The 19,349-nt window shown below is 38.6% G+C and overlaps 1 protein-coding gene across 1 annotated transcript; it reads left to right on the top strand.

Moving 5' to 3' along the window:
• The first annotated feature begins 361 nt into the window (after positions 1-361).
• LOC139461856 (MFS-type transporter SLC18B1-like) lies at positions 362-18,700 on the top strand. Its single transcript, XM_071243340.1, has 14 exons — positions 362-383; positions 4,172-4,330; positions 5,946-6,041; positions 6,502-6,575; positions 11,021-11,168; positions 12,963-13,031; positions 13,391-13,487; positions 14,419-14,555; positions 15,409-15,507; positions 15,854-15,948; positions 16,468-16,563; positions 18,099-18,173; positions 18,340-18,433; positions 18,516-18,700. The coding sequence occupies exons 2-14, from the start codon at positions 4,190-4,192 to the stop codon at positions 18,606-18,608; spliced, it is 1,314 nt and encodes a 437-aa protein (XP_071099441.1). The 5' UTR covers positions 362-383; positions 4,172-4,189; the 3' UTR covers positions 18,609-18,700.
• Positions 18,701-19,349: the final 649 nt, after the last annotated feature.

The following is a 19,349-nucleotide window of genomic DNA, read 5'->3' on the forward strand; positions in this document are numbered from 1 at the left end:
AGTATTCATGTTATTCCCACAAAATCACATAAAGAAAGGAGACATTAGGAAATACATGTGCATTATCATTTTTCGTCAGGATAACAAAATTTTCTCTCCTTGTTACCACCTCCAGGTTCAGCTTAAGACGGGTCCTCCTTTGGTCAAAAGTTTGTTCCCCCTCTAATGAGTGTGTCACGCGTTGCACACGAGTGGCGGACGGGGTGCACACCCGTGTGCAACGCGTTGCACACGGGTATCACACGCGTGACCAACCCGATGCACACTGGTTGCGTAACGCGTTGCCCATGCGTGTAAGGGGAATGAACTTCTAGGCAGTAGTGTATCTGAGATATGATCCAGGGTGAAGGGATAGATCTATTTGCTGTGGAGCTTTTGTGAAGGTGAGATTTAACATACTTACCGATATATGTTCTTATAGATAAACATTGAGAACATAATATAACAGACCATACTAGTTGTAGCAACAACTATATTCCAAAATAAGAGTAATATGAACGTATTTTCTCTGGCGCTCATGATAATGATTAAAGGTGTTTATAATGTAAATGTAAAATGTTGACTGCGTTTTTTGCTGCCATTAGACTCGAACCATAAACATTTTAACCTTAGAATAGCACGCTTGTTTGCAATCGGCACTGCGTTTTCACATACTGTTGTTCAGTATATACCTGTTTTGTATATGTAAATGCCTCTACACTTATCTCTGTTTTAACTGTCTTTGCTTTTAGAGTGCAAAGACAAATATCGTTATATAAAATGTCAAGCCATCACATCGTTTTGACCGGCACATGTACATGTTATTGTTGTAAATAAGTAAATAATCGTATTCAAAAAGTCATCAATACGAATAACGGGCAACAATCAATGAAAAGTGAAAAAGGGATATTTGAAACGCTTATTAAATTTGTGTTCTATTTTTTTTTATAAGTATCTAGACGTGGGATAAGTTAGCCCCCATGGAGGAAGTATCATTTAGTTATGTGTATAGCTTTTGCAAGACTGCTAGGATATTGCTTTAAATCCTATAACAATTGTTGTGAAAATTAGACATTATGTCCAATATTAGTTCATATTAAAGTCAAATAACAGGAATTGTTATGTTTATGCTATTGTGAACAATATGATAAAGGGTTCGGTGGTTCCCAATACCGTATTAATTCATGTTGTATACGACAGATGTTGAACTTTGAAAAAATCCACGCTTTGTTCTTCTAAACAACAAACTGTCATTTCTAACAGATACGCCAATCACTCATTGTACTATTCAAATGCAAATTAAATATAACGATTGTTATCAGTGAATGGGGATTAAAATAGGTTCAGTAAACTCCAATGTTATATGTATATACCAGGCAAGAGTGTCCGTCCACCAGCCTAGCTTCTACACTTTTCCCTACCCTACTACTTTTCTTGGCGAACAAGAGTTGTGTCCCTTGTGGGGAAAACGCGATATCCAATCAGATCGTTGTTCTTCTTTGGAATGACTTCACAAAGATGACTACCATAGCAGAAGAACTGGTCGATCAGATAACAAAGCGATTTGAGACTGTTTCCATGACAGACAAACAAAATGACAGATTACCACAGAAAAGATACTTATTACTGCCGCAATTTCGCCTTTATAGTAAGAGAGGCATACAGACAATGCAGTATCAACTAACACTGTACATCTCAGTGACATGAAACCCTCATCAAAGGTCGCCTAAAAATATCCCTACATCTCAGTCATCGCGATAAGCGTTCAGTCGTTCGAACTAAATCATGAAGTTTGCACTCAAATATAAACTAAGTCAAATTAAAAACTTCACATATTTAAAAGTAATCCCATATATGATATACAACGGACAAATGTATTAGAGAAGGTAATTTTTAATCATTAATGTCCAAAGAAGGATTTTAATTAACGGTGGTAACCATAATTTGTTCCAAGCACCTACGGTATTCGGTAATAACATCAACAGTTTAAATCATAAGTCCCAAGCACGAGAATCTGATGGTACACAAGTTCAGTAGCGTGTATGGCCACCATGTGCGTTGACAACAGCCACACAACGCCTCCGCATGGACCTTGTGATGCTTGTGAACACATGATTGGGAAGACGACGTCATTGTTGCTGCAAAATGGTGCCAAGATCTTGCAAATTCTGTGGTTGGTTCTGGAGAGTGCGCAGACTTCTGCCAAGAGCATCCCAGATGTGTTCGATGGGACTGAGGTCGGGAGACCTTGACGGCCAGTCCATGACGTTGACTCCCGCATTCTGATGGAAATTCCTTGTCAAAATTGCTGTGTGGGGTCTGACATTGTCGTGTTGGAAGATCAAACCGGGTCCATGTGCCGCCATAAAAGGCAGAAGTTCTGGTGCCAGTACCTGGTCGCGGAAAGCAGCAGCGTTGAGGTTGCCACGGATGACAAGAAGCCTGGAACGTGCATTGCCACAGAAAGCACCCCACACCATGACACTTCAGCCTCGAAATCTGTCAACTTCCTGTACACAACACTGGGCGTAACGTTCATGACGGCGCCTCCACACCCTCGCCCTACCATCAGCAACTCGAAGATTAAATCGGGATTCATCACTGAAGACGACTTGATTCCAATTCCTCTGAGTCCATCGTAAGTGTCTCTGTGCCCACAATTGACGTTGACGTCTGTGTAATTGAGTCAGAATCGGCCCGCAGTATAGCCGTCGTGCTTGAAGGTGAGCAGTTCTCAGAATGGTTTCGAACAGTTTTCGCACTCAGTCTACCCCTAAGCAGTTTATTTCTGGTTGATGTAGCCGTCAAAAATCGGTTACAGAGGTGACGTAAGACAATCTGACGATCCTCTGCATGTGACGTCACACGTGGTCGATCTGACCGAGGGCGATCAGGGGTGGTACCTGTTTGCTGTAGACCCGTCTGTAAATCATAAACAGTTCGTCGACTACAACCCATCGTCCTTGCGACTTCAGCTACGGACGTTCCCGTCGTTCCCGCCGATGGCACGTTCACGTTGCACATTTGAAAGGCGTGGCATGACAAATGGCCGTAGAGACTTTTGTTTTCTTGTGTTTTTCTTTTTTTTGTTAATGACTGCTAACAAGTACGGCTAAAAACATGTGCGGTATTATGGCCACGTGACCAGTTGCACGTTAAAAAACACTTTTGCCACTATAGTGCTGTGCACATGATTTTGATGGATTCAACTGCACAAAAACGGGTGTTATCTGAAGACAATACATGGCCATTACTGTTTAAATACACAATAAGGGCCCACAATGATAACTGGTCAAAATGTTTAAATTTTAGGATTGTGAAGTTTTTAATTTGGTTCAGTATATTAAAGTACTTTCCACTTTGAACCACTTCGAAAATTTGTCTTTGTTTGCAATTTTGGAATAATTACAGCGTAAATGTGACAGGATGTCGCTGTAGCCAGTGTAAGAACCACGTTTTAGAAACCAGGATGTTGATCTTGTAAGACGTTCTCTGATTTAAGCACTGAAAGTAGGCAAGGGCAAGTAGACACTCGGCTGCAGTGTAGGCTAATGGACACTCCTGCCCCAAAAGGAAGAGGTGTGTGTACATAGTGGCATTATAATTCGAAATACTCTTGTGTATGTACACATTTTATTTCTAAATATTTATGTACACATTTGGAAGAAGAAAAAGCTTGTACAATATTCTATTACATGGATGCACTGGTACATATGTACATCTCTTTCGGGTCTTCATTCTCAGTTTCTGAATTTTTTGTATGAGGCTCAACGCCGCACCCAGCACTATTCCAGCTATATGACGGCGAAATGCTACAGTCAGGCACTGTGTCCTGAATTGACTCTGTGCCTTGGAAAACTGTTAATTCAGCAGTGGCTAGCTTAGATCTCTTAAAACACGTTCCTCTGTTCGATGAGCTTTCAAATCACAAACGGCAAAAAGCAAAATTACTGGGAACACCCGTTGACGGAGCCTGTTTAACCTGTACTCAATCAAAGTAAAAGTTTTACGTTAATAGGTATATGGCTTATATGTCCAACTTGTCCGAGGAGATTAGTAGAGTGAATAAAGTCCAATAAACAAAAATCCATAATGCAAGTTTAACTTTAAATTATTGAAATAAACGATTTCATCTATTACATTGTGTGACCATAATAAGTTACCGTTTCTTAAATCATGCATTTCATTTCAGCATTCAGCGTATCTCACAATGGCAGATTCTGTCATCACTGAAAACTCGCCAAAAGTTACGGACACCAGGAGGAAAACAGTAACACTGGCAGTCATTGTTCTGTCCAACTTCTGTGCTGTGTGCTGTATGTCCCTCATGGCACCCTTTTACGCAATAGAGGTGAGCGATATATCGAACACAAATGTTGACCCTGTCACCATCTTAAACATATGTGCCGCGCGTATCATAAAGATGTTTATGCTCTAATTATACACATTACTGGCATGTGTAGTATATGTGATGAGTATATTACAATTAGATATGATATCTTCTTGCTATATCATGTGATACAGTCACTAGTTACCTCGAGTAGGAATTGCTTGGAATTGTATTGAGGGTATTTATTGTGGAGATATCTGCACATAATGTGCAAATGTTTAATAACAAGCTTTGTCATGTCTTGATGTTACTTTAGTCACTTATTCCCGATGCCTTAATCATGGCTTTAATCGTACATATACAGAAGATACCCACTGACCCGATTACCTGGCTATTATACATCAAACAACAAAGCTACATTTCCAAAATATAGACTTATTTAGAAATTTCTGATGATGTTTAACTGAAGCAGAAAGTCTTTTGCAGTTCACTTAGTACAACCAAATCGAAAATTTCTAAATCAACTTGCAATAATATTCAAATTCAGAAAATAAACGCAATCGTTTTACATTAACAATAAATTCATTAAAATACCAATCCCCCCCCCCCCCCCCTCGAATTTAAAATAAAACTGTCATGCTGTTGATTATGGACGGGAAGTATGTTTTTTTAAAGTACCGTGCCCATCACGGTCATAACGTCGGGGGTGGCTGAAAGCACTTTGTAAAGGAACCGAGTATCGTATCCAGTTCCAGTTGTCTAAGAATGGTACTTATGTCATGTGAAGTTCAATATTACTAACGCTCACTATATTCATCTGGCGGGACAAACTAAAAATCATTTCAAAACTGATCAAATGAACTAAAATATTTTGATAATGTCGGATGTGTATGTTTATTTTTTTTATGCCAAATAGACGCGATTCTTCTATATGGTTGTGCGATTCGGTGTCATTATAAATAATAGAGAGAGTCGAATATCTCCCATGCAAAAGTAAACTTATGTTCAATAACCTAGTATCAGCTTTCCAACAACGAGCGCCACATGTAGATCTAAAAGCCCGAAACTTTAACCCTTTGTAGTTCACACTATGTGTCAACTTTCACTGTATGTATGGGTCTAAGGTCTCACATACAAACATGATTGAATGAATCAGAAGGCATACATTTATGTCGTAACTGGTTTTCAATGCAAGGCGAAAATCAGAAATCGGTCTGCCTGAATCAGTTAAGTAAATCGACCCGTAAAGATCCGGGGTACAATAGGTCTTCAAAACCCATACTTGCCGTAAAAGGCGACTATGCTTGTCGTAAAAGGCGACTAACGGGATCGGGAAGTCAGGCTCGCTGACTTAGTTGATGCATGTCATCGATCCCAATTGCGTGGATCGATGCTCATGATGAAAATCACTGGATTGTCTGGTCCAGACTCGATTATTTACAGACCGCCGCCATAGCTGGAATATTGCTGAGTGCGGCGTAAAACAACAAACCAAACCAAACCAAACCAAACCAAAGTTAAGTCAATCTGCGTGAGTCAATCTGTCAACGGTAATGTAGATACATGTAATGTTTACAAAAAGACCATCGGTAACAGTCTTACTGTAATGCTTGTTTTCTAATTGTTTTAATTTCAGGCAGCTAAAAAGGGTGTTAGTCTGACTGTCGTTGGTATCATTTATAGTTCATCGGAATTAGTCACGTTTCTCACATCGCCAGTATTTGGACATATGGTAAGTTTTAAACTGAAGTGATCTTATTTCGATACATCAGCATCTAACGCTTCTAATTCATTCATATGTATGAAATAGGAAGAAATATACTTCTGACCTAAACCATTGAAACATGTAACTGCATGCATAGATCATAGGATGTGTCATGTTAAAATATGTTTGTTTGTTGTTTAACGCCCTACTCAGCAATATTCCGGCTGATATATGATGGCGGCCTGTGAATAATCGAGTCTTGATCAGACAACCCAGTGAGTGACATCACGAGCATCGATCTACGCATTTGGGATACAGTGACATGCATCAACCAACTTAGCGAGTCTAACCGCCAGATCCTGTTGGTCGCCTCTTACGATAAGCATGGGTTTCTGAAGACCAATTCTGAGCCGAAATAACGGGGAGAAATAGGTTTGTCACAATTTTACATCACAAGTGATACGAATGATGAAACTTTATTTTTCAGTTATCCAAGTACAATCCACGTCCTTTCTACATTGCCGGACTATGTCTATTTGGTGCCTGTGATATAATATTCGGGTAATGTGCTTTGTACGAATGTAATGGGAATGTTCTCAATGAACGACAGTTTAATCATATATACTAGGTTGTGACTGATTCAAGATTCAAGATTCTTTATTTCAAGATTCTTTATTTCAGTATTGGAGGCCTCGTGGCCCAGAGTACAATACATTTATATCTAACTTATTTGTGGATCTCACACAGTTGATTTACAATGTTTCCATAATATGTGACGTAATACATACTACATAATTATGTTTGTTTGTTTCTTGTGTTTTTCAAATTTCTCTTTAGGTACAAAGCAAGACCTTTGATTGTTGAATGTGTTGTAGAGGACATTAGTTCAATTAATTTTTGACGAGAAGGATGTTTATGGTAATACTGTGGAATAAATGTGTTTCTACTTTGCTTATAGTATGAACAGAGTAGTACAAAATGGTACTCGTCCTCTACAACTAATTCATCGCACTGGTCACAGTATAGCATCAGCTGATCAACATTTGTTTTCGCATTATTTTTACTATAACGCAGTTTTTGTATTTTCAAACTATGCGAAAGAGTGCGGAACTTAGCTAATACACAGATCAAGTCTTTATCTAAAACACCCGATGTGATATACATCTCTGGCGCTAGTAATGACTTGTATGAATTATAATGTGACAGGAAATGTGAGCTGGTAATCTTTTGAAACCATTTCTGTATCTCCATATCTACACATCTCTGTTTAAACATAGTTATGAAACCCTTCGTGTTTCCACAATCCTGAGCAATCCAGACATAACCAAAACCTGTTTGAAATAACAACATCCTGACATGTGAAACCCATTTCAAACTGATTTCAGATTTGATAATTGCATTTACATGGATATTAATATATTCTATTCAGTATAGCATAATACTACTACTGGTATCTTTTACATGAGTCAACAAGCATTCGGAAGTTTTACAAAGCCACATAGTGTCAATAATAAACCCTTCTTTAACCATCAAGATGCATTTATGTTTGTTCGACACGTTTATTGCAGAAACTAGGAACTGATTAACATACTATTAAGATTGTGTGAAGTTGAATTATAGTTTGACCAGAAATTATTGGGAAAGAACATTGTAAATTATAGATTTATTAAGTCATAGACCAATAGAGAGATAGGTTTGTCCAACAAACACTACTTACCTAACGCTACAAACTATTGAATATTTTGTCAGACACCTCTTTTCCTAATACATGGTTCAATGGGGCGAGGCATACTGACTATCAAGGAAGTAAGAAAATCATAATTAGACATAATTAGAGGTTATTTTATGGCAGCTTTCGTATCATACCCCCTATCAACCCAAGACCCCCACATCAGCCTGAGCCTAAAACATCTCTAAATTCCGTTTATGACATAAAGTTCATCTTGTTTGGATGCAAGAAGATGCACCAAGAGACAAAAGTCTAATTTCTTACCCTCCGAGCTGATAGATCGCCCATTCAAAATGCATTGAAAAGCCATATCAGCCCGACAGGGGGTGTAATAGGAACCCTTCCTACACACCTGTGAGTGAGAAACCCATTTGAGATAACTGGTATCAAACATATGTGTGAGATCGAATTCCAGGCCTGTGATTGGCTACTCCATGGTGATGACCTAAGGTCAGATTATGACGGACTACTTACCTGATTTTAATTCATTGATAAGATGATCGTGCTTTAGTCGAATGTTCACCTACGTCTGTGAACGTTATGATTTTTAGAGTGTAACCCCTCTGGATGCCACATCGACATATATGTCCCTCCTCTTCAACCCTCACTTCGAAGTCGAATCAAATACAAAATAAACTACGCACACTAATACAATTAGCTGTTTTGAATTCTGTGGGAAATTCCCTCTTCTGTGATATCATTCACTGCGATTTAAGGCAAAGCAAAATTACTGAAAGTGACCTAGGAAAATTCAGTACATCGTAAATCGGCAGTTTTGACACATTACTAAATCACCATTCACGGCGTTATTTACTCTGTGTTTAAAAAAATCTAAATATCGGGTATTTAATCGAAGAATTGAATTGAATTGAATATAACTAGCTTATAAATAGCTTATTAGTCATCATGTGTATGTGTTTGTCATTTATACTCACTTATGATAATTTTGAAACGTCGCCTAGAATGGTTTAGAATGTTTTGGAAGATACGCAAACGCCGAAGCGAACGTTCCGCCATTTTGGATAGTGTTTACAAAATCACGTTTCAGGTGCCGATTATTATTAAGAGTCCCGTATAGCATCCAAATGACAAATGGTCCTTGTCACCAATACAAATTATCTAGATGAAATCAAACGAAATAAATAAGGTGTGGAAAAGAACACTGTGCTCAGAGAAATGTACTGAAATGTTAAAATGTAAACAAAGCGAAATTCAGATTTTACACTGTGAAGCATTTTCTCCTAATAGCGCTATCCATTCGTCTAATATTGCATACACTGGCTCACGCGTTTGAGACTATTTATGGGAAGAGTACGTAGCACGAATTATGGAATTAAAAATATATACATGACAATGATCAAGTAAATTCAACAGAAATCGTAAAAGTTTCCGTCCTGAGTGACGCCATCACTGACGCAAAGTCACGCACAACGACGACGGTAGTTATCTGCATTTCTGACAAATTCTCCTGGTTACATTGGAAAACATAAAACAAATAACAGTACGCAGATTGTCAGAATGTTTCTGATTACTTACATGACACATTTATGTGTATACGATCCCTCAATCAACAATAATCCTGCTCTGGAAATCCCGCGTACTGTTGTCAGTGAACACGCCATTTTGTAAAAGTCGGTCAGGGGTAGTGATGTCATACGGAAGTAAACATTGTTGTACATATTTGGTCATTTCTTTGAAGTGAAAACATTATTTATTTAAGGGTGTGTAAGAAACAGATTACTGTACTCGTGCCTGTCAGATGCCATTTATCTTACAACGATTTCTGAGTATCTGACAGACACTCGTGTAGTAATCTCTATGTAATAGAATGGAACTGACAATGGATAAATGAAAGCCGGCTAGATAATTAGCACCGACATTGATCAAGACAATAAATCCTAAACACTTGGCAAAGAGGTTCCCTGGTCATGGCTCATGGATGGATGGTGTCTCCTGATGGCAATGGCTTCTTGTAGTTTTCTTTGTCGCCAGTTGTTGTTATTGATAGACAGGCCTTTGGTGGTTTCCCACCTGATGCTATGGTCTAGGTTCTTGAAGATGTGTTCGGAAATAGCGGATTTTAGGTCAAGTTTGTTGACAGGTCTGATGAATCTGGTGTTGAGGGGTCTGAGTGTTTCGCTCACATACTGGTGGCCACAGTTGTAGGGGATCTGGTATATACACCCTTTCGGGTTGGGACTTAGAAACTTAACAACTTGCGCTGCTTGTGCCTCTGCCATTGGATCGTAAATGGGGCCCTGTCACTCATCAGATTTCCCTCCTCATCAAGAACAAAACCAACATAGATGTCACCTTTTCTAGCGGCATGTCCATCTACGAGCCAATGGCTTCCACCTTTGTTATCGTAATACTTTTGTTGTTCTTACAGGTACACATATATGTTCTCTGCCTCAAAGCATTTATTCACCCGATGAAGTTCCTCTTGATTTCTTCCAATCCATTGCATGGAGCTGCGTTCTTAATGTATCTTTAGAAACATCAACTGTTCCTCTATTAATCATTTCTTGACAAATGTTTTCTCTGCTTATGCGTCTGTTTTTAAACGCCAATATACCAAGTTGCCTTTAACAACAGTCTTTTTTGTGATCAATTTCATCTCCAATCTCAATATGTTTAAAACACGGTACCCAGTTGATAGTGGAATGTCTGTTCTTTCTGCAATGACCTGTGAGATCTGATTCCTTGATTTTATCATTCAAAATTGATCTTTCTTTTTTTCCAAACGGTGTCATTTCCACAGTGATCTTGTTTGCCGTCTGCTCGCTTGATTACCAAGGGAGACAATTCTGGTCATACTTTACAAATATGACACACGGAGATGTCTCCCTTGAATCAAAGTCTACGTTCTACATATACCTTTGGCATGGTAAATATTGATGGCCAAAATGGTATAAATATTCTCAGTAATTTCAGGTGAAACAATTATCACCTCTCCATTGATGGACGAAAATGTCCATGAAGGCAAACATACAGGATTGCACCCAGAAAGTCATGACAGGATCCGATGATCACGTTGGCTCGAATGTCATGATACTTCTTTGTTTGCCAGCACCACACTGAAAACATTACTTAAGTCCAGACATGCATTTCACTGTGGCTCCCTCCCACATTAAGCGTACAAGCAAATGTGCAATATACGATTAACAGCGGTTCTACATCCTTCCTCATTAAATAATTACCTTCTGTTCACATTGGCTACAGGTACAAATATTGTAGATTGGATGATAAAGATTTATTTTGTTATGTTTTTCCCCAGATGCCTAGACAAATTACCGCCAGGGACCTCATTTATTGTCGCTTGTTTCATCGTGAGGAGTGTAGAAGCATTAGGAACGTCAGCCGTTATGACCGCAAGCTTTACAATTGCAGGGTTTTGTTTTCCAGAAAGAGTCGCCACAGTATTCGTAAGTAAAAAAGTTGTCACAATCGTTTGTTGTTTGTGATTATAACAGTTTACAGTGTTGTTTCTTGAAATACATGAGCATTACACTTTGTTTCAAAGGAAAGAGTGTTGTTAGCACGTCATCATTATCACCTTTCGTTTTATTGCATCACAACTTTATTTTTGTTATCAAGCAGTTATGTACATTCAATATTTTGCCATCCAGCCCATAATCCCAAGTAATCCATTACCTGCAGATAAAAACATAACTGTGCTAATGTAATATCCACATTAGTCTTAATATCTACAGTAGAGCCAGCTTCATTACATATTTACACGTATTTACATCACAGATTCAAATTGCATCACAATTGTGTTTTTTTCTTCGTTACCATATTCCTAGTCTACAAAATTCTTAACACATACGTATCAATTCACATTTCAACATTATAAATAAGCATTGTAATGCACGTATTAGGAAAACAAAATGAAATAATGAACTTTATAATATACTCTTCAAAAAAAAGAAACGCATAGTTAAAAATAAGGATTTATTAAGCGGATGGAAAAGTATCTACACAGAATATGCGTGAACACAATCAAATGAAATTAGACACAGTGATCAGCAAAAGCATTGTCGTCATTTTCAGCATTAATTCCGTTCGGTCATTGCACATGTGTAGCGACAAGGGGCGTCATGGTCAGTACCTGGTCACACCACCTCTTGCAGCCGTCACTGCTCGACACCTCCTTGGCACAGATTGCACAAGTCGTTGGATTCTTTCGTAGGGAATTCTTCTACCCGTGTATAGGTGGGATTCCCCACACCATGACACTCCCTCCACCAACTCGGTCCACCTGTCGAACGCAGTTCGGCGCAAAACGTTCAAGTCGACGTCGGTATACACGTTGTTTTCCATCCCGTCGTTGAAGAAGAAAACGTGACTCATCGCTGAACCAAACGCGTCGCCAGTTCCTGCGATCCCATGCCTGTACTCTGTTGCACCACCGGACACGTCATTGACGGTATAGACGTCGCAAGACAGGTCCAACTTTTGGTCGTTTGGCTCGAATTCCCACTTCCCTCAGACGATTTCTGAGGGTTTGGTCGGAAATTCTTCGCATATCAGGCACATGTCCCTCAGTGTCCGTTGCTGTAGCAAATCGATTCCGAAGGTGATGCAACTGGGTGTACTGATCCTGAGCAGGGGTGGTCACTCTTGAGTCGAATGAGTGCGGGTATATCGATCCAATATCGTGCTTTGGTGAACGTTGTAGAGCCTTGCAACGGCAGACTGGGACGCTCCTGCTTCCAAACGTCCAATGGCGATATTTCGGTCAGCTGCAATTGATTTTTCGATCTCCGTTCACGTCAGAAAATTCGTAATGAACTGAAGAATTTTGTACGTTCTTTTATAGTCAGTGTCTCTATTCTTGTTTCCAACACGTGGATTGTGCTGAAAACCTTTTATGAAGGCAATTTCCGTGCATCCTTTGCATTTTTGCTGATATACGTTTACAAAGAACAACATTTTGAGATGTGTTTTCGCGCAATGCACAACAAACATGACATGAGTAACGGGAATCAAACATAAGAATTGTCTTTATGACGATTGCTGGGAAAAGGAAATCTAATTGGAATTCTCAAAACACCTATGCGTTTCTTTTTTGAAAGAGTGTATATTAATATAACCATCATAAAGTGTTGCTTTAGCTAACATATTAAGGTGTTCAAATACATGTAAGCCTAACACTGAATTTCCTTGTGAGCTACACTGCTGAGTCGGTCCTTTCTTACAATTATTCTTTTTTGTAGAGCGTGTTAAGGACTGCAGTTGGAATTGCGTTAATGATTGGGCCAGCATTAGGAGGTGCTTTATATCAGGTGAGAGGCTTCATTCGTTTAATGCAACTGTTTCACATTAACATTACACAAGTATTTCGTTGTTCAGTTTTTTTAATGGACAACACACATGACATTTTTCAACCATTAAAGAGCTATTATTATCAATATAATACTAACAATCATATACTATGCGCATATTAAAATCATTGAATGAACATTTCGAATGATTCATATAAATCGTTCCCTATATCAGGAGTATCATGTATGCATACGAATAAATAAATAAATGGCAAAACTCGTTCCTTTTGGCAAAAATAACACTTTACTGTTTAATGTTAAATGTCCAAAAATATATATGTTATGTACTGCTGCCATATTAGTTATGTTTATAACATCAGTTAGGTGGGTATGGACTCCCCTTTTGGATACTCGGAAGCTGCACGTTTGTCTGTGGATGCGCCTCCTGTCTTCTACTTCCTCACCAAGAAGCAAAACGTGAGACATCGCTTCCAATCAAGTATCATTCATCGTTTAGTGTGGTTATTTATATAATACCATGGTAAACCATTGGACATTATTTCCTTTATTTAAAATTCTAAACAACCCAATGCGTGATTTTATTTTACTGGAATAAGTCAAAATACCAGGTAAGCTACAATCTTATTCTATTTCAATAATAGTTAACCCATAAATGTTCCGATGAAAGTATTGTCCGGATTTGGCTGTCAATATATTTAATGTCTCCACTAAATGAATTGGTATCAGTATGTTAAAAGTATCAACTCAAAAAGATTTGTTCATTGCCGTTTGACATTTGACATGGTATCTATTATACTTCGATTTACTGATGACATATTGTGACATAAGGCAAAGGTGTATCTCTCACCCCAAAATACAAATGTTGTCACAACTTTGCGGGAAGGTTATAAGGTTAACGCCCTTTCATCGTTGTGTCACCGTTATGTGTTTGCCACAGACTTGTACGCAAACGCCTTTGAAGATAATCCTCGACCAAGTAGGTTGCAACACATGAGATACATAACAGGGACTTAATAGATTAAGAAATCCTTTTTTCGGTTATTTCCAAAAGGAAATAATCCTATTTTGGTCTACAGGACAAACGAACCCAAGCGTCATACTGATTTTCAGTGATCCATACATATAATTTTCACATCTATTTTTGCCTTTCGCCCAATGGTATCTGTTTCAGCGGATAACCAACACTGGTTATTCTCTGGTTTTGACATGTTGTAACAGAAACAAAGCATATCCATTTAAAGAAACAATAATTGGAAAATTGAACGAATTAAAAGTAAAGTTTGCTGTGAACACATCTCTGTTCATTTCTATGACTCTATATAACATGCACGAGTAATTGGTATCATGTCTTCTGGACTGATAGCATTTTGATAACATTATGTTGTAGTTGTTCCTTCCAAACAGAGCCTGTCTGGTGTCGGGTTCTTTAGAAGTACATTGGTGTGGTTTGGAATCCTCTCGATCTTCTCTTCTCAATTTAGCATCTGCTCCCTGTTCCCGTTCTTTGCCCAGCACTTGCTACAGGTAGGTATAACTGAAAGCGACAAAACCATTCCATAATTCTGGGATATTTCTGTTAAAAGGAGAGCACATTGTACGGTTTCGACTATGTCGTAATGCAAAGGCAAGTTGTTCATCTAAAAAAAACCCACATTCCTTTGACATCGTTTTTGTCAGTGATGCGTCCAATTTGGAAATGTCCTTGAAATGCCATAAAGCTGTTTGAAAACCTTACTAAGGCCTTGAATGCCACACCTCTGATCAAATATGATGGATGCTCTTTGAAATGGTCGTGGAAAGAGTCTGCTACGCGAGCCGATGTACATTAGAAGTTGTGAAATGTAGACACTAAAGTCTGGAACTTCAGAAATATTACTTGACGTGAAGCGAAAGAAGAAATCATCCCTTTTGTCATGTCTTCTTGTGGATTGTTTCTTGTCACTTTATAACTAGTTCTAAATATGAAACATATGATCATAAACCAGTTTCACTTGTCTCTTTTATGATTAGGTCAGGTGGGTAAATCAGTGGAGACAATTGGCTATAAGACCGTTCATCGCAATACCTTAAGCTAAAGTCAAACATATTGACCAAATTCCCTTGTTTTATTTTACCAATAACTATCACTTGATAAATATGTGAGCGGAAAACGTCTGTGCATCATACGATGAATGTGTAACCCGGCGATATGATGAATGATAATATGTAACATGTATATTGATTAAAACGTAATTTTAACGAGATATTCGTAAGGAAACAATATAATATGCATTCAAACATAGTGTAACCTGCTGCGTTTCACGTATTGCAGCGTACCGATTTAGACATGAACAAATTTTCAGAGAGTTTACCTACTTGAGACGATCTATTGTTTCAGTTTAATCTAAACCAAGGTATCATTGGGGTCATCTTCATGGCAGCACCAACCGCCTACTCAGTGGCCGCGCCTCTATGGGGACATCTGCTTGATCGCAACGTATGAACAGGAACAGTACCAGTGTTTCAAGGGTTTACTTGTTGGTTGCGACTTTGTTGGTGATGTGTCATCATGAAATTACTAACTGGCAACAAGATAATAATTCTTGATCATTTTAAAAAAGTGAGTAAGTGTTTTGTAACACCTCAAACAATATATCCTCTCACTGGAGAAAACAGGAACATACGGTAATAATTCATGCGACAGTATAGTTATGTATGGCATCCGTATAATTCTTGTCAAAACACGGCTTTCTCTTAAAAAGCTGTTTGATGTACATATACATGTGCAACGCGTAAATGTGTAAGTTATTATTAAATGTGTCAATAATTCCTTGTTATAATAGGTGCCAGCCGTCCCAACTTTGTGCATGGGAATGTGTTGTCTATCCATCAGCTACTTATTTTTTGGACCAGCTCCATTTTTGAGTTTTGTTCCCACGTAAGTGTTGGCATCAGATCTCTTGCGAACTCAATATTCAGCTTAAGCAGTGCCCGCTTACTTTGAATAGATTGAGTCATCATATTATTTGGTTTGGTTTGTTTTTCTACGCAGCACTCAGCAATATTCCAGCTATATGACGGCGGTCTGTAAATAATCTATCCACGCAATTGGGATCGATGACATGTATCAACCAAGTCAGCGAGCCTGACCACCCGATCCCGTTAGTCGCCTTTTACGACAAGCATAGTCGCCTTTTACGGCAAGTATGGGTTGCTGAAGACCTATTCTACCCCGGAATCTTCACGAGTCTCATATTATTTGAAACTGGTCGTAAAATAAAACATCCCGGACTCCTAGATCTCTCATCAGTAGTGTCTTACCCTACCTTCATTCGTACCCTCGTTTTGGTATCAATTACACTTGAAGCATGCACTTGTAGTAACCCATATACTATAATGCTAAGTAGCTATCACGGTAATCTTTACCACTTTGCACAATATTGTTTGTCTTTTCCAGCGTGTTGTGGCTGACAATACTGATGTCAGCCTTCATAGGATTTTTCTTTGCCCCAGTCAATGTGAGTTCCGTGAAGAACATATTCCAGGAGGCCAGGTGAGTTTCTACACATACCAAAACCAGTATTAATACACACGTTGTAAAAATGTTATGAAACATGATCTATTGATTCATTAATTCATGTACTCATTCGCCAGGTTGTTGTATAAACGAAATATGGAGGGTATATCTGAATATTGTAACGAGGTGACTTCCAAATCTAAATTCAGAATGTAACCCAGAAATCGGTACGCAAAATCGGTACGCAAAATAAGTAACTGATCACACTATATCAATGAATTATGAATAAAATAAGTTTTTTGTTAGTTATTTAACGCCGCATTCGGCAATATTCCAGCTATATATGACGGCGGTCTGTAAATAAACGAGCCTGGACCAGACAATCCAATGATTGACATCAAAGCATCGATCCACGCAATTGGGATACGATGACATGCATCAACCACGTCGGCAAATGGAAATTGGACGACGAAATGGAAAATCGACGACATACAAGACGTCACGTAGCAATTGCATTTGGCATCTCTCATGACAAATGGGTATGACAAAGGTTTTAGCATGCTGGGTATTAGGACTTTCTGATAAGAAACGCTACACGTTCATCATCCCTCGTGAGAATTTACCTCGATTATATGCGGACCCGGACTAGATATCAGTTAATGGAGCAGAGACAACTGACGTCTCCTTCTCCGAAGGAGCACAATCTGTTCCAAGGTGATGGCTTCGATGTTCTGTGATTCTGATGGAATCCTACTGGTAGACAACTCATTGCAAGCCAACATGCTTGCGCAACTGCATGAAAATATCAGGGTAAAAGTCGTGGAAAATTAATTAAATGTGTGTTGTTCCACCAGGTCAATGTCTATGCAAAGACATGCTGTTGCTATGGCTGCAATACTTGGCTGTGGATTTAAACTCATTGAACATCCAGATTTCGCACCGTCAAATTCCCCCCTATTTCCAAAGAAAGAAATGCCTGGCAAGCATCATGTAAATGATGATAACGTAATTTCTCCCTGCGGCTATCTTTGTAAACCGCAAGGAGGAGGCCATCTAAACCAGTCCAATCCAAAGCTGTTCAGCATCTTTGACAACTCAATTAAAACAGTCCATCGTAGTTAGACTCGTTATTTGAGCGAGTGAGTTAATTATATTCTTGCCAATAATAGCAAAGCGTGTCATGAGCCAGAGGTGATGCGGATTGTAGACATTACCACTTTGGTGAAACCCCCGAGCATGGCTATGGTGCGGATAAACTGAAAAACGTAATCAACGGAGTGACGGACGCAAATCGGCACAGCAGATATTGGCGCCTAAACCCAAAATGGTATATTCTGGGCACTAGTGTTGAGTTTTTATGGTTCAACAATTGAACAAACAAACGTTGCCAATATAGTTTAATGATAACCTCACCACTCAAATGATGATTTACAGTTGAGGTGATACGATATCTAGTATTGCAAGTGGTACAGAGTTATGGACATATTTAACAGCGACAGTTGTTACAGTTATATGCTCCATTCACGTTCAACAGGGTTGCCTTCAGTTCTTCGGACATAATCTTGTTTCAGAAATATGGGACTTGAGGATGATGGAGCTTTATTTGGGCCTCTGGCTGGCGTTATTCAATCTGCTACTTATTTGGGGTGAGTTATGTATTTCTTGAATAATATGTGATTAACACGTGAAACGTTATTATTTCCAGAATTGACAAATGCATTCTCTTTCAGATCACAACAAAAGATGAAAAATTCTAATATGAAACTAACTCAATATATGTTTTCTGTATTTAAACGATAATATGTTTTACAGAAATTTCACCGGACCATTAGCAGGTGGAATACTGGTTCAACATTACGGATTTCCATGGACGATGACAGCATGTTCCATTTACATTATGATCACTGTAAGTATCATGAAGTGTAAATGACTAAAAGATTAAATACAAACGACACCTGACTCCATGTTTTTTCTGTCTTCTTTTCCAGTTCCTGGCTTTCGTGCCATTCTTGTTGATCGGATTATGGAACAAAAGCAAATTGAAGAACGTAAACAAGAAAGCTTATTTAGAATTGAACTGATTTTCCGGTTATGAGAGCATAAACATGTGAATTTCACAATTGGAGAGATGCGACTGAAGATCGACATCAGAATCAAATGTAAACACTGAAGATACTGCTGAATAAAGGACACATTGTTTTCAATGAAATAACGACCTCCAGGTATCTGTTGTTATTGACAGGCATGACCGTGTTTTTTAGACCGTGACACCACAGGGGCAGCATACGCTTACCTTTTTGCGAACACCTGGTATCAACACTATTTGATATAGTTTCATAAATACATGTCCATGATGCAGTAGGAGACGTACAATTCACACTTCTCTCAGTGGAGATTGCTTTATGGTTATGGAAACTGTTTTGTTGCTTTTATGAACTGACAGTAATCGGCTGCCTACTTCGCATCACGACAAACACATTCAGCAGCATCCAAGGGAAAGTCCTTACAGTTGGATTTGATTTGGTTTGTTTTGTTTGTTTGATGTTAAACGCCGCACGCAGCAATATTCCCGCTATATGACGGCGGTTTGTAAATAATCGAGTCTGGACCAGACAATCCAGGGATTGACATTATGAGTATCGTTCCATGCAATTGGGACACGATGACATGCATCAACCAACAGATTATTGAAAATTGGTATATTGAGAAAATGTGAGAATGTGCGTTTTCTGATTTCATACGGAAACATCAGCTTAGTTACATGTGTTTTTTAACAACATTACATTAAATCGTCACCAACAATGAATGACGACATTTTCAGT

Source organism: Haliotis cracherodii, unplaced genomic scaffold (assembly GCF_022045235.1).
Source record: "Haliotis cracherodii isolate W230 unplaced genomic scaffold, xgHalCrac1.p SCAF_1, whole genome shotgun sequence".
Lineage (NCBI taxonomy): Eukaryota > Metazoa > Mollusca > Gastropoda > Lepetellida > Haliotidae > Haliotis > Haliotis cracherodii.